This window comes from Trachemys scripta, chromosome 9 (genome assembly GCF_013100865.1).
Source record: "Trachemys scripta elegans isolate TJP31775 chromosome 9, CAS_Tse_1.0, whole genome shotgun sequence".
Lineage (NCBI taxonomy): Eukaryota > Metazoa > Chordata > Testudines > Emydidae > Trachemys > Trachemys scripta.
In genome coordinates, this window is record NC_048306.1 from 98,519,631 (window position 1) to 98,535,167 (window position 15,537).

At 45.3% G+C, this 15,537-nt stretch overlaps 1 protein-coding gene across 1 annotated transcript in view; it reads right to left on the reverse strand.

Annotated features, from left to right (window-relative positions):
• Positions 1–15,537, reverse strand: part of PSMD1 (proteasome 26S subunit, non-ATPase 1) — a 124,768-nt gene that overhangs the window by 42,853 nt on the left and 66,378 nt on the right. The window contains exon 17 of the mRNA XM_034780945.1: positions 664–778. Within this exon, the coding sequence (XP_034636836.1) occupies positions 664–778 (115 nt within the window). The remainder of the gene's footprint in view (positions 1–663; positions 779–15,537) is intronic.

Below are 15,537 nucleotides of genomic sequence, written 5' to 3' on the forward strand. Positions count from 1 at the left end.
GTACTTGTGGCACCTTAGAGACTAACAAATTTATTAGAGCATAAGCTTTCGTGGACTACAGCCCACTTCTTCGGATGCATAGATTCTATATGCATCCGAAGAAGTGGGCTGTAGTCCACGAAAGCTTATGCTCTAATAAATTTGTTAGTCTCTAAGGTGCCACAAGTACTCCTGTTCTTTTTATGGAAAAGTGTCAGGATAATACACATGATTTTGTTTTTCCCCCCTCAGTGCTAAAAAAATAAAAAATGGAAGCCAAAAAAGGTCAAACTCTGGGGTAAACCACAAATGTTTGTGTCTTGGAACAAATGATTGTGACATATCCAGACATGTACAAACATGCAACCCAACAAGTTAATTGGCAATGGACTAGAGTTAAAAAACCCTTTACTATAGACAAACTCTAAGAGGGTGGAAATTGTGAACAAATGTATTTTGTTCTGCTCATCTACTTGCTCTTCCTACAACCAGAAAAAAAGAGATTGCTTCATTCAATGCAATAAAGCACAGAATCTGAGGAAATGCTGACACACTCCAACTGGCTGGAAGACCACGTGTGCGAAATAACACTCTATTTCTGCGATACTTTTCATGAACGTATCTGTCGAAGGAAAGATAGCAGAAAGAGCCTTGGCGTAGCTATCATTGGCTTTTTGTCCTTACCTTATTTCCTGTGCCAGCACAGCAGATGCCCAGAGCCATGGCAGCTCCATAACGCACATGTGGGTTGTAGCTTTCTGACAGCAAAGAAACTACACTGGGACACTGTTCAGGAGTCCTAGGGAAGGACAAAAAGAATAGCTCATATTATATCGTTTGAGAACGTAGGGGTTTTACTTGACTATACTGAAAAAATAAATCCTCCTTCCACATAATTTGCACACGCTGCCTTTCTGATTAAGCTATACGACGGTGCTAGATAAGGACAGGCATGCCCTGTGAACTTCCTCTGTAAAGTGCTCTATTGTGCACAGCAGATGACACACACAAGTCCCATCGGTAAAGGTTTATAGATAACTGATAGTGTTTCTTTAAAATGATTAGAGTGCTGGGATTAGACAGAAGTCCTCTTTGTCCCTCAAACCCACACACCAGTGGCAATAGCAGCCCAAGATTGCTTCTAGGCGAGAGAAGTGCAGAATCCATAATCCATTCAGTACTTTGTCTCAGTCAGTTGACACCTATAGACTAAAAATGGTACAGACCCAGCCCATTTCAAATATGCCAGCAGTCGGCTAGGCCTGTCAATAGAGCCTGTGGCAATGAAAGGACTGTGAACATTTAATACCTGAGAAGCAGCATGTAAGCCACTCAGTTGTGGGGATATTAATTTCTCTCCTGTATTTACAGATCCTATTTTATTATTCAATTAATCTGAGAGACATATACAACTCTTCAAAGTACTGTGAACTGCCTGTTTTAACAGTTCAGGCGTAGAAAAGCAGAAGTTCTTCAAAGTGAGCCTACCGAAGTGAACTCTCTCCATTCAAAAGGAGACAGCATTCTCTTCACAACCAAAGTTCAGAACTCATGAGCACTACAAACTGCACTCACATTTGTCAAGGTTAATCTTTTAAATATAGCCTGCTTGACAAGGCTACTGATAATGGCAATATACTGAGAGCAGTTAGAACATACACGTTTCTGAAAGAGAGGGAAGGGAAACTTCGGGTCATAGTTCAGTCATTGCAGGTGTCTAGATATTTCTATAGTGCCCATCACTGTACTATCTAGGCACATCTCACGATATCTTCCATTCTCGACTGTTCTTTGTATGGATGCCTGTAATTTTAAACCCAGATTTAACACCACACAACTTAACCCAGTTTATATTAAGAGGCAGCAGTATCTAATAATTTGACCAGGAGGTGAGCCAGCAACTCCTGGGTTCTAGTTTTTGGTTTTGACTCAGTGTGTCACCTTCAGCTACTCACTTCATTTTTCTGCAACAGCTTCCTCTCTGGAAAAATGGGGATAGAAAATTACCTCACGGGGGATTTGCAAGGATTAATGTTTGCACACAAGTAATACGTGACATCTAGAGTAATTAAAAGGTCAGCATTCCATCAAGACATCCAGGTCAACAAAGAGCCAGATGAGCCGCCAGAACAAAAGGACAATTTACAATTCAACATTTGTTTTTTTATTTTAATGTATACCTAACATCTGGGAGTGGCGACCGTGTCTTCCTCTGTTCTGTATAGGACTGACTTCACTGACCATAGTTAAAATAACTACACGACCAGGTCCCAAATCCACTGTCTACAGACACCCAAACAGCTTCGACTCCGCTATTTTGTGCGGCTAACCTTCCCCGTACAAATTCTCCCAATAGCCCTCATTGCTATCTTCATCGAAACTCCCTTATCCACCCCCTCGGTTGCCTCCCACTGCCAACTAACATCTGCTGTTGCCTGCCATTTCTGCTTTTAATGCTGCTGAAGCAGCTCATCTTGACAGGCCTCTCAACCATCCAACAGGAATGGCAGCAAGTGGTTGTATGGGGAGAAGATGGTTGGCTCTCATAATTCAGAGGGAAAGCCATAAATTCTGAGCAAGTGCACGCCCCCTCTACATAGCCACATAGATCACTTCCCCTTCCAGCAATATCCCGTTCTGCTTCCAAGATTCCCTCGCCGAAACCTATAGACAGCACAGAGATGATCCAGTCCAGCTCTTTTGGAAAAGCAATGAAAACAGTTGAGAAGAAAAGCCAACAAAAGGAGAACAACTCAAGTTTGTTTCTGTCAAGCCAGGCTGGGAGCTCGCCGTCTCCAAGATGCAACCTTGACTAAGAATGTAAATAGAAGGAGGAAGAGCTCAGGGTCAGTTAAGGGAACAGCGCTGGATCCTTCCTTGCAAGCTAGCAGTAGGTGTGAGGACTATATAAATTATAAAAAAACCCCACACAAAATGACTTATCTTCTAGCTCAAATAACAGCTCAAACACTGACAGTGTCTTTAAAAAACGACCTGTTGTGGAGACAGGGCATGACAAATCCTTTAATAAATGAGCCTAAGCATTCAGCTGCGCAGAACATTTAGGCTGGTGAACTAACGTTCTTAACACCTTTGTGTTTGCTTTACGTCAACAAAAGTTCAACAGGCAGACTGCAAGCCAAAGGATAGAAAAACATCTTTGGGCAAAGATTTGATTGTACATTTTGCTAGCATCAATAGCCACATGCATTAATCATGCTGTGAAACCTAGTTTTCTGAACCTGAGTTTAATGACAAATGCCTCAGAGCTAGATGTTCTAGGATAGCCTGCTACTAAAAATTTGGGATTACTTTAAACCAATTTATTATAGAACTCTCAGACAGCTCTACAACAATTAAGATGATTTCTGACAATTGTTTGGAATGCTTTTATCTATAGCCCATTATTAAAGTAGTCAAATGCTATCATGGGTGGTCGTATGTTGACCCACTTTTGGAAAACAAAATGTGAAACAGTAATGAAGTCTGATGATATTTTCCAGATACTTGAAATGTGCAAAGTTAAATGTACCTGTCTGAGTAAGGAAAAAATATTAGCAATTAAACTGATACAAATATTTACTCTTTGGATAAACTGAGTCTCATTACTAGACATGCAGGGGGAAAGCATTCTCTCTTAGTAACTGGAGCTCTCAATACAGACCAGCTTCCTCACAGAATCAAATTGTGAATTATTTGCATGCATATCTACTCTGCTGATGTGATTAGGTATCAACCACACCATCAGAGGCTCGTTCAACTGCACATCTACCAATGTGATATATGCCATCATGTGCCAGCAATGCCCCTCTGCCATGTACTTTGGCCAAACCGGACAGTCTCTATGCAAAAGAATAAATGGACACAAATCAGACGTCAAGAATTATAACATTCAAAAACCAGTCGGAGAACACTTCAACCTTCCTGGTCATTCAATTGCAGACCTAAAAGTCGCAATACTCCAACAAAAAAAAACTTCAAAAACAGACTCCAACGAGAAACTGCAGAATCGGAATTAATTTGCAAACTGGACACCATTAAATTAGGCTTGAATAAAGACTGGGAGTGGATGGGTCATTACACAAAGTAAAAACTATTTCCCCATGCTAATTCCCCCCCTCCTACTGTTACTCACACCTTCTTGTCAACTGTTGGAAATGAGCCATCCTGATTATCACTACAAAAGTTTTTTTCTCCTGCTGATAATAGTCCACCTTAATTGATGAGTCTGTTATAGTTGGTATGGCAACACCCATTGTTTCATGTTCTCTGTGTATATATATCTTCCTACTGTATGCATCCGATGAAGTGGGTTTTAGCCCACGAAAGCTTATGCCCAAATAAATTTCTTAGTCTCTAAGGTGCCACAAGTACTCCTCATTCATTTCTTTTCAATAACCCAGTTTGCTCCACAGTAGAGTCTCTATCACGTTTTCCCACCCTCTGAAGAGCTAAAAGGTGGAAGCCTGGAGACAGGAGGATGAGCTAAACTACGAAACAAGGTTCTATAAAACTACTTTGACAAAAGAAGAGCACTGTGATGTTGGAGGACAGATTTTAACATCAGTGCTTAATGAATAACACTTGTCAGTCTCTCTGTGGGTAACAGGCTTACAACAGTCTAAGGCAGAAGTCCCCAAACTGTGGGGCGCACCCCTCTAGGGGAGCATGGATGGATGTTCTGGGGGCACGGCTGGGGCCCAGGCCAGCCCCCACAAGGAGTGGGGAAGAACTGCTACTCAACTCTGCTCCTGGCCCTGGTTGCAGGCCGAGGCCCCCGGCTGAGGCTCTACTCCCGCCACCACCCCCAACTCTGGCCCCAGCCTCGGCCCCTTGATCCCTGTCTGCGTCCCTCCCCTCCCGGAGCCACGGGCCTGCTGCCAGCCCCGGCTCCAGGGGGTGGGGTGGGGGTGCGGACAGGGGCAAGGGGGACCGCAAGTTAAAAAGTTTGGGGACCACTGTTCTAAGGATTATCACAAAGACTCAGGCTCATTTTGATTTGGGACAGAATGGTGGCCATGTTTAGTGCCATTTACAAAACACAACGCCATTTTGCAAAGTGATCAGAGGAAAATCTAAAAGACTAACAAGTAGGGTTACCATACGTCCGGATTTTCCCGGACATGTCCGGCTTTTTGGTCCTCAAATCCCCGTCTGGGAGGAATTTCCAAAAAGCCGAACATGTCCGGGAAAATAGGGAGGCATGGCAAGGGGACCCCGAGTGCGAGTGGCTGCAGCAAAGCCAAAACTAACAACTCTCTCGATCTGCCAGGGCACGGAGGCGGCGGCGGCATCTGAGCGCGCAGCCGCCTCCTCCCCTGGCTCCAACTTTCCCGGTTCCCACCGCACTCCACGGCAACGGGGGCCGAAGCAACTTCCCCAGCACAGCAGCAGGCGGGAGGGAGGAGGGGGAATGCGGGATGCTCAGGGGAGGGTGCGGAGTTGGGGCGGGGCCGGGGCCCTGTGGAGTGTCCTCTTTTTTCACTGTTTAAATATGGCAACCCTACTAACGAGTAACAACCAGACTTGTATCAAGTCTAAATCTTATACATGGAAGTAAACATGACACACCAGGATAAGATCTTCAGATTCAGTGGGTAGAAATCTCAATGAGGATTCAATTTTGCACTACAGCTTTTAGAGGGGAAAAATCTGAAAACAGATATACTTGATAGATTTTAAGGCCAGAAGGGACCATTATGATCTGATCTCCAGCACAACACAGGCCATACACTGAATTTCACCCAGTAATTCCTGCACTGAGCCCTGTAATGTGTGATTAAACTAGAACATATATTTTAGAAAGACATTACATATTTATGCTTAAATTGAAATATCTGGATTCCTTCTTTTTGTTTCTAACAAATATGAACATGGCTTTTGCACAAGCAAATGACAGAAACCTTTTTTTAAACAAATTAAAGTTTTGTCTTGTATAGCCTGACCATTTAAAAAAAATGGTCACTGGAAGATGTTGCTTTAACAAACCAGTTAAAAGAATAAACATCCCAAAGGAAGCCACATCCTTGCCCACTATTGGAACAAATCTCCTGAATTAATACATACCTTATCAAGTAAAACCATGGAGCCCTCTTAAATGCATGCTTACTCAAGGACACATCCGTTAAATGCAAACCAAGACTTCAGTGCAGCATAACACATTTCTTCTGCAGTCCAAAGCTTTTCACTTCATCAATACAGAATCTGGCCATGCTAGCATCTCTTTGTCAACATCTGATACAGTTTTCTTACGAAGTTTCCCCCATGAGCCGAACACAAGACAGCGTTCAATGCCAGCAACTTATGTTTTCATATGTAGCCACACCTCCTTTGCGTAATTTGTAATGAAAGATATGCTGGGGCTCAAGCAATTTCTTTTACTTTCATAGCTGACGTGGCAAGCTATGGTGCCAGGGCTATGAACCGCCAAGCCTGGCAAGCCCTGGCACAAATTAAGCACTGCACATCACAAACTTTCCCACAGACTTTGGTCTCTATCCCTACCAAATCCCTGTAGGAAAAAAATTACTCAAGTATTTTAAAGTGAACTGGTAAGCTCTTTACCTCTCTAGGCCTAAATCCAGGGTTTAGCATTTCTCCTACAAGAGTTAATTTCCTTATGCTGCTTTACACCATTAGTAAAAAGGAAATCACTGAAATCTTATTTGGGTCATGGCAGATAGTTGAAAATTGTTCCTGTGTCACCTGCCAAGTGGACTCAAAGAATAAGTACTGCAATACAGAACCTTCCAGCTCTAGAACACCAGTGATGAATCTATGGCTTGGGCTTATTACCATCTAATGGCTGCTCAATGGCTCCTATGTGGAAAATGAAGCTCAGATCTTGGTGAACCAGTGTCCATATGCCAAAACACACCAACACAACTGGAGCCTCTTTGTTGACTATCTTACTAGAAAGGCCAGAGACTGAATGGGCCCAGTCCAGCAGCTGACCCCACTAGGGTAGGGTGGAGACAAATTTCCAGAAGACACGGTCAGGAAAGATTTTACTGCTTTGGTATCTATTCTGTGGATAAAAGACTTCAGTCTCCACGTCTCAAACTGGCTCATGTTACGAGCAATAAACAAAACCTTTTAAAAAAAAAGATTTAAGAGAGAGTCTAAGAGGACAGCAAAAAAAGATTCTCAACAGAACAAAATGGCTGATATTTTATTTAGTTTTACTCACCAGTTTGTTTTTCTTTAGAGGTTTTCAGAGGAACTAACAGTTCATGCAGCTAAGGATTTTGAATCTTTACTGAAACATGGGGCCAGAACAGAGAGAGCACAGAACAGGCTCTTTAACTTTATCATCCAAAGGGCCTGGTCCATTTGAACTATTATCTCATTAGTTCCTAGAGATGCTAGTCTCCTGGAAACAGATAAATCAATTAGCAACTAAGCAGGACATTGAATGTGACCAAAAACATTATTCAGAGGAGCAAAAAAATGTGGTATTCCTCACCACTCCCAGGGACGAGAGTGGGAAGGGAGCTTTTCCTAAATCCACAATGCAAAACTTCATATCGTAAACGCAGAAAATTGATATATGGTAAGGTTGTAATACAGCCCTTGCAGAGGATTCAACCAGTCAGAACACAGGGTGGTCTGAGTACAAAGACATCTTGATCAGCTGAACATGGATGGTCACGTTTCAGTGATAGTCATGAATGGCTTCCCCTGATCTCCAAAGTTATCAGAAGTTTCCTTCCCTGGCCCCTCTGACCAAATTTTTTGTAACATGTATGCTGGTATAGTTGAAGGCATTTTATTTGGGGCTTCCCCTGAAGATCACTTACAGTCCTAACTACTGCAGAATGCAGCTTAGTGGACTTTGTCTAGAAGGATCTCACTGGGATATTCTTTGGTGTATGCACCCTTTTCTCATCACATTCCTCCTATAAACTCCTTCTTGCAGCAAGTGTATAAGCAGTAAGATAATAGACACTACATTAAAACAAACTTAGTTCCTCTGCTGGGGTCTCCCAGTGTCTAGTATGCTCAGGTTCTTATATCATACTTATTTTCCAGGCTAACAGCATTTCAGTGCCTCCCGTCTTCTGTGTCTGTTTTGTACACGGTGTACTCTTCAGGACAGAGATTGACTTTACTTCCTCTGTACATTTCAGCAACACTTAATTAATAAACCGTTAATATACACAGAAAGTAAGCAATACGTACCTAAGGCTGCTGAAAGCAAACCATCACATCATATGTGGTTTGAGCATTGGCCTGCTAAAGCCAGGGTTGTGAGTTCAATCCTTGAGGGGGCCACTTGGGGATCTGGGGCAAAAATCAGTACTTGGTCCTGCTAGTGAAGGCAGGGGGCTGGACTTGATGACCTTTCAAGGTCCCTTCCAGTTCTAGGAGATGGGATATCTCCATTAAATAAATAAATATGTGTGGTAAGAACTAAAAATGGAAGTGTTTGAACCACCACTGAAGTTACGCAAGCATTTTTTTTTGTTAAGACTAAATATTTAAGGATTTTACAATTTAGAGAAAAATGAGACTCTTGAAAAATTAAAGAACAATGCCAAATATACTTTAACAACTTCTTAATTCTCCCTGCATACTTTTCAGAAAGTTCCAAATATTTATGACTTTTCCCCCAACTATTGGACCTTAATAAATCATACAATATGGAACTATTTCCATACAGTGAATATCTTGGCACGCTGATACTGCCATGATAAATGACACAGAAAAAGTTATAATGACTTCAGCAATAATGACTTCACAAAGTGGAAAAATTGACATCTAATCACAAGATTTGGAGTCTTTTCTACAGAGAGAAGTATCAGTGGCTCTTTCCAGACAAGGCAAGACAGTCTTTATCCCAAAGAGCATGCAACTGAAGAGAAAACAGACTATGGGGAAGGGAGAGAGAGAATGCAACAGGATGTTACACCGTTTGGTTATGTTTGGCAGGCAGATTCTAATTCTGCTCATCAGCTCCTCTCTCAAGAAACTCCAAACCTTTTTTATCATTCCATTCCCATGCCTGGAAAAACCTAATCCAAGCTGTGCCCAATCCAGCTTCATTCCCTGCAGTAACTTTCTCTAAAATACTCTTTGGGGTAGAGACTGTCTTGTCTTGTCTGTAAAGAGCCATTGATACTTCTCTCTGTAGAAAAGACTCCAAATCTTGTGATTAGATGTCAATTTTTCCACTTTGTGAAGTCATTATTGCTGAAGTCATAACTTTTTCTGTGTCATTTATCAGAGGGAACTTCCGGGAGACTTAGCAGTTGGTCACCCCTAGGGAAGCTCTTCTTTACATTATTGCATCACATCTACATTAGGGGTTCGCACCAGTTTGATGACATAGCTGTAGTTTCACTTGCGCAAGTTTATCTAATGTGGAGAGGAAATAATTCAATAAAATAGTATCAATGATCTGGAAAAGAGTGAACAATGAGGTGTTACATTAGTTAGGAGAGTTAATTCTAGAGAAGGCTGTGAGGAACATGAGTAGGATCAGGCAAGACTAGATGAGGGGTAAGTATGCAAGTAGATGAAATTAACACAGAATCACTCCTGCTCTGTTAGTCCCTCAAATTGTCAGTTATAGTTTAAAGATTGGAAAATGACTAGATCTAAAGGACAAAAATGAAAAATGTAAGATTGTACACAGCTAAAACATAATATCTCAGGATATTTCACGTCTCCCCTTGGTCCTTCCTTTATCTCCTGGCTTTCTTTGTTATCCTATACTATGCTAGGTCTAATGGCTTGAATATCCAGAGTTCTGAGTGCCCCCAACCACCAAAGGACTCAACTGAAATTGAGGCACTCAGAACCTTCTAGAATTATGCCCTTAGCTTAACTTTGTGGTTGTAATTATCAAGCATAGCTACGGGGCTGTAGAAATGATGATAGCTCTTTTAAAAAAACGTATACATTGTAATATGGGTTTCCCATCTCCCTGGGCAAATGTGAGTTAAAGTTTTAAGAGAAAGTTTGCCCCAGTTTGGTGCCAACTACCAGGGGAGAAAGGCTAGCCAAAAGTAGCAAGTATTCAGTTAGTGAGTCTCTGCTGTTACCTAATGGAACTTGCAGAAGGAAATGCTTCTCGGACAGCCATTCAAACCTGGGCAGGTACAAATCCAAAAATCATCACACAAGGAGTTGAGCTTTCTAGCCAACTGGAATCAGAGATCCACAGACTATTAAGAATATCCATTATACCAGGCCTCTACACCACTATAACAACACTTTTTTGTACCAATGGGCCTACCAAGAAAAGTTTATTTTCCCATAGGCTGTGTGTAAAAAGCACTCCTTTTTACTGTGAGTGAGAAAAAGAGACACACACACACACCCCCAATCACAGTGTACAGTAGTTGCTACTACTTCCTTAAGATACAAAGACATTTTTTTGGTGCAACATAGCTAGCATCACAACACAGGACTGAAGAAAAGTGTGTCTCAGCAGGCTCTCAAGTGAGCCCATTCTCACAGCTAGGCAACAAGAGCTATTTGTATGGTACAACAACATATAATCACAAGTGAGGCACTCCAAACAAGTACAAACACTTAATTTTCACTTCAGCAAGAAACAGCCCTCACCGCACAAGTCAAAATAGATGTTTCTCAGGCCTGGTCTACACTAGGCGTTTATGTCGAAGTTAGCGCCGTTACATCGAATTAACCCTGCACCCGTCCACACCGCGAAGGTATTTAGTTCGACATAGAGGTCTCTTTAATTCGACTTCTGTACTCCTCCCCGACGAGGGGAGTAGCGCTAAATTCGACATGGCCATGTCGAATTAGGCTAGGTGTGGATGGAAATCGACGCTAATAGCTCCAGGAGCTATCCCACAGTGCACCACTCTGTTGACGCTCTGGACAGCAGTAAGAGCTCGGATGTTCTGAACTGCCACACAGGAAAAGCCCCGGGAAAATTTGAATTTGAATTCCTTTTCCTGTCTGGCCAGTTTGAATCTCATTTCCTGTCTGGACATCGTGGCGAGCTCAGCAGCACTGGCAACGATGCAGAGCTCTCCAGCACTGATGGCAGTGCAATCTCAGAATAGAAAGAGGGCCCCAGCATGGACTGATCGGGAAGTCTTGGATCTCATCGCTGTGTGGGGCGATGAGTCCGTGCTTTCCGAGCTGCGATCCAAAAGACGGAATGCAAAGATCTATGAGAAGATCTCTAAAGACATGGCAGAGAGAGGATACAGCCGGGATGTAACGCAGTGCCGCGTGAAAATCAAGGAGCTGAGGCAAGGCTACCAGAAGACCAAAGAGGCAAACGGACGCTCCGGATCCCATCCCCAGACATCCCGTTTCTACGAGGCACTGCATTCCATCCTCGGTGCGGCCGCCACCACTACCCCACCACTGACTGTGGACTCTGAGGATGGGATAGTGTCCACGGCCGGATCCTCGGACATGTTAGCGGACGGGGAAGATGAGGAAGGAGATGAGGAGGACGAGGCAGTCGACAGCGCTCACAACGCTGATTTCCCCGACAGCCAGGATCTCTTCATCACCCTTACAGAGATCCCCTACCAACCCTCCCCAGCCGTTACCCCGGACACAGAATCTGGTGAAGGATCATCCAGTAAGTGTTGTAAACATCTAAACATTTATTTGTAACAGAACATGATTATTAACAATTTAAAAAGTGGGTTTCTCATGATTAGTTTGATTAACTTAACGGTTCAGTCATGGGCAGTGCAACTATTTGAAAAAAATCTAGCAATGTCCGGTTTTGCATGATTGTCCTGCCCAAGCCGCTCTACTGTTTAGTCCCTGCTACTGCAGCTACAGTAAGATGCGGTCTATATGTCCGGGGATGGAGCAGAAATCCTCCTGGGACATCTCAAGGAAGCTCTCCTGCAGGTAATTTGAAATCCGCTGCATTAGGTTCTTGGGGAGAGCGGCCTTATTGGGTCCTCCGTAGTAGGACACGTTGCCGCGCCACGAGACTAGCAAGTACTCCGGAATCATTGCTTGGCACAGCATGGCGGCATACGGCCCTGGTCTTTGAAGGCTTTCCCGGAGCATTCTCTGTCTGTCGCTCTCAGAGATCCTCATGAGGGTGATGTCGCTCATGATGACCTGCTTTGAATGAGGTAGGGGAATGTTAGTGTTGGGACTGCTTTACCGTTCCTTTACAGAACTGTAACCGCTGGTTTGCAGCCACGCGGTGGAGGCGGGAGAGGGTCAGCCGAAAGGGATCGTTCCCGGGGACAGCCGCGAGGGTGTGGGACAGGAGCAGACTTCCTGCTTGCCGGATTGCTGGCAGCAGGGACCGACATTGATTTCAATGTGAAATGAGGCCATTGCTAATATTAAAGTTTTAAGCTGCCACGAATCTACGGCTTACCATGTCTGCGTGCAAGAGCAATTCCGTTGTCCTGACAGGGTTCTCAAAAGTGCTCTGCAAAACCCCAGACACTGAATGCGAAGGCCGAGAATTCGACCTTGTGCTGAGTGCGCATGTGATAGGTGTTGTGCATGGTCCTGTTCACAGAGAAAGACTATGTTTTTTGTTCACAACTACATTTATCTTTCTGAGGAATTCACTCCCTTTTTCCCATTCCCACAGCCCCATCTGCGACTGTCTCACAACCTAGCCTGTCATCACACTCCCAGAGGCTAGGGAGGATTAGGCATAAGAAGAAGAGGACACGGGAGGACATGTTCTCGGAGCTTATAGCCTGCTCCCGAGCCCAGGCAGCACAGCAGACCCAGTGGCGGGAGAACTTGTCCCAAATGCACCAAGCCAACATGGATCGGGAGGAGAGGTGGCGTCAGGAAGACCAGCAGGCGACTCAAACCCTGCTTGGACTACTGAGGGAGCAAACGGACACGCTCCGGCGCCTTGTGGATGTTCTGCAGGAACGGAGGCAGGAGGACAGAGCCCCGCTGCAGTCCATCTCTAACCGCCCTCCCCCGCCACCAAGTCCCATACTCCCTTCACCCAAAGTGCACAGAAGGAGAGGCGGCAGAGTCCCTGCTAACTCTCACTCCACCCCTGCAGAGAGCTCGAGCAGCAGAAGGCTCTCATTCCCCAAAGTTTGACAAGTTCTTTCCTTCCCGCCTGACACAAGCCCCCGTCCAAGTTTCACTTCCCAGTCCCATGTGTAGTTGATAATAAAAAATATGTTTCTGTTAACTACTGTTTCCATCATGTTCTTTTGGAGGGGGGGGGAAAGGGGGTTGGTAATTGGACAGGACAGTCACCTTTGGCAGGGTACATAGTCGGGGGCAGGCACAGCAGCAGGGCACATACATAGTGCAGTGATGCAGTGACTACTTACCCTGGTTAGTCTGGGAGGTTCTTTTCATGTTATGTGGTGGGGGGTGGGTTGCTCTGTGACTTTGTGTCAGGGGAGGGCAGTTAGAGATCTTAAGCGGCGGTCCTTAGGCAGGATCACAGAGCCACACAGCAGGGGATCTGTAACCGTCCCCCCCCTGCCACAAACTCACATAGACCCCCCATACACACAGTCCGTATCAGGAGGGGTGACAGGCTCCGTTGAAAGAACCATCCCACCGCAGCGGAGCCTGTCAGTCCTTGAGTTTAGAAGCTGCATTCGCGCGACTACACTACACCCGCTCCGCACCACAGTCTGCGTCCCAGTTTTAAAAAATTCCCGCGAAAACAGTATTAAAGAAAACGGTGTGCTTTAACAAAGTAGAACTATTTTTATTTTGAAACGTGTGTTGGAAGTGGGGTGAAGGCTTCTCTGTACACAAAATTAGAAAGTCACAGGTTACCCTGCTCACTCAGGAACTTTGCTTTCAAAGCCTCCCGGATGCACAGCGCTTCCCGCTGGTCTCTTCTAATCGCCCGGCTGTCTGGCTGTGAGTAATCAGCAGCCAGGCTAATTTCCTCAACCTCCCACCCCGCCATAAAGGTCTCCCCCTTGCTCTCACAGAGATTGTGGAGCACACAGCAAGCTGCTATAACAATGGGGATATTGGTTTCGCTGAGATCACAGCGAGTCAGCAAGCTTCTCCATCTCCCCTTGAGACGTCCAAAAGCACACTCCACCACCATTCTGCACTTGCTCAGCCGGTAGTTGAAGAGTTCTTTTTCAGTGTCCAGGGCACCTGTATAGGGCTTCATGAGCCAGGGCATTAGCGGGTAGGCTGGGTCCCCGAGGATCACTATAGGCATCTCCACATCCCCAACAGTTATTTTGTGGTCCGGGAAGTAAATACCTTGCTGCAGCCGTCTAAACAGACCAGAGTTCCTGAAAACACGAGCGTCATGAACCTTGCCCGGCCATCCGACATTGATGTTGGTAAAACGTCCCCTGTGGTCCACCAGTGCTTGCAGCACCATGGAAAAGTAGCCCTTTCTGTTAATGTACTGGCTGGCCTGGTGGTCCGGTGCCAGGATAGGGATGTGAGTTCCATCTATGGCCCCACCGCAGTTTGGGAATCCCATCGCTGCGAAGCCATCTATGATCGCCTCCAAGTTTCCCAGGGTCACTACCTTTGGCAGCAGTACATCAACGATTGCCTTGGCTACTTGCATCACAACAACCCCCACGGTAGATTTGCCCACCCCAAACTGGCTCGCGACTGACCGGTAGCTGTCAGGCGTTGCAAGCTTCCAGAGGGCTATGGCCACTCGCTTCTGGACAGTCAGGGCTGCTCGCATCCGGGTGTCATTGCGCTTCAGGGCAGGGGACAGCAACTCACAAAGTTCAAGGAAAGTTCCCTTCCGCATGCGGAAGTTTCGCAGCCACTGTGATTCATCCCAGACCTGCAGCACTATGCGGTCCCACCACTCAGTGCTTGTTTCCCGTGCCCAGAATCGCCGTTTCACAGCATCAACATGACCCATTGCCACCGTGATGTCCTCGGCGCTGGGTCCCCTGCTTTCTGAGAGGTCTGTGCTACTCTCAGACTTCAGGCCATCACCGCGTTGACGTAGCCTCCTCGCCTGACTTTTCTGCATCTGCCTCAGGGCAACCTGTATGATAAGCTGCGAGGCGTTGAGAGCGGCCACAACTGCAGCGATGGTTGCAGCGGGCTCCATGCTCACAGTGCTGTGGCGTCCGCGCTGTCAATGACTGGAAAAGTGCGCGAAATGATTTCCCGCCGGCGCTTTCAGGGAGGGAGGGAGGGCGGGAGTGATGGACGGATGACGACAGTTACCCAAAAGCACCCTGGCCCCTTTTTTTTTTTTACCCAGAAGGCATTTGCGGCTCCACCCAGAATTCTAATGGGCGGCGGGGACTCCAGGAACTGTGGGATAGCTGCCCTCAGTGCACCGCTTCCAATGTCGACGCTTTCCCCGTTAGTGTGGACTCACAAAGTCGAATTACTGTCCTTAGTGTGGACACACACGTTCGACTTTGCAATATCGATTCCAAATATTCGATTTAAGTAAAATCGAACTACTCTCGTAGTGTAGACAAGGCCTCAGACATGTAGGATTCATAATGGAAATTTCCAGAGCAAGTGATTTATTTAAAGCCACCTGGAGACAGCGAGTCCCTTCACAAGAGGAAACAGAGAATTTAGGTTGACAGAGTTACACTTTTATCGTTCAGACATTTCCCCCCTTAAAATGATTTAAGGTTA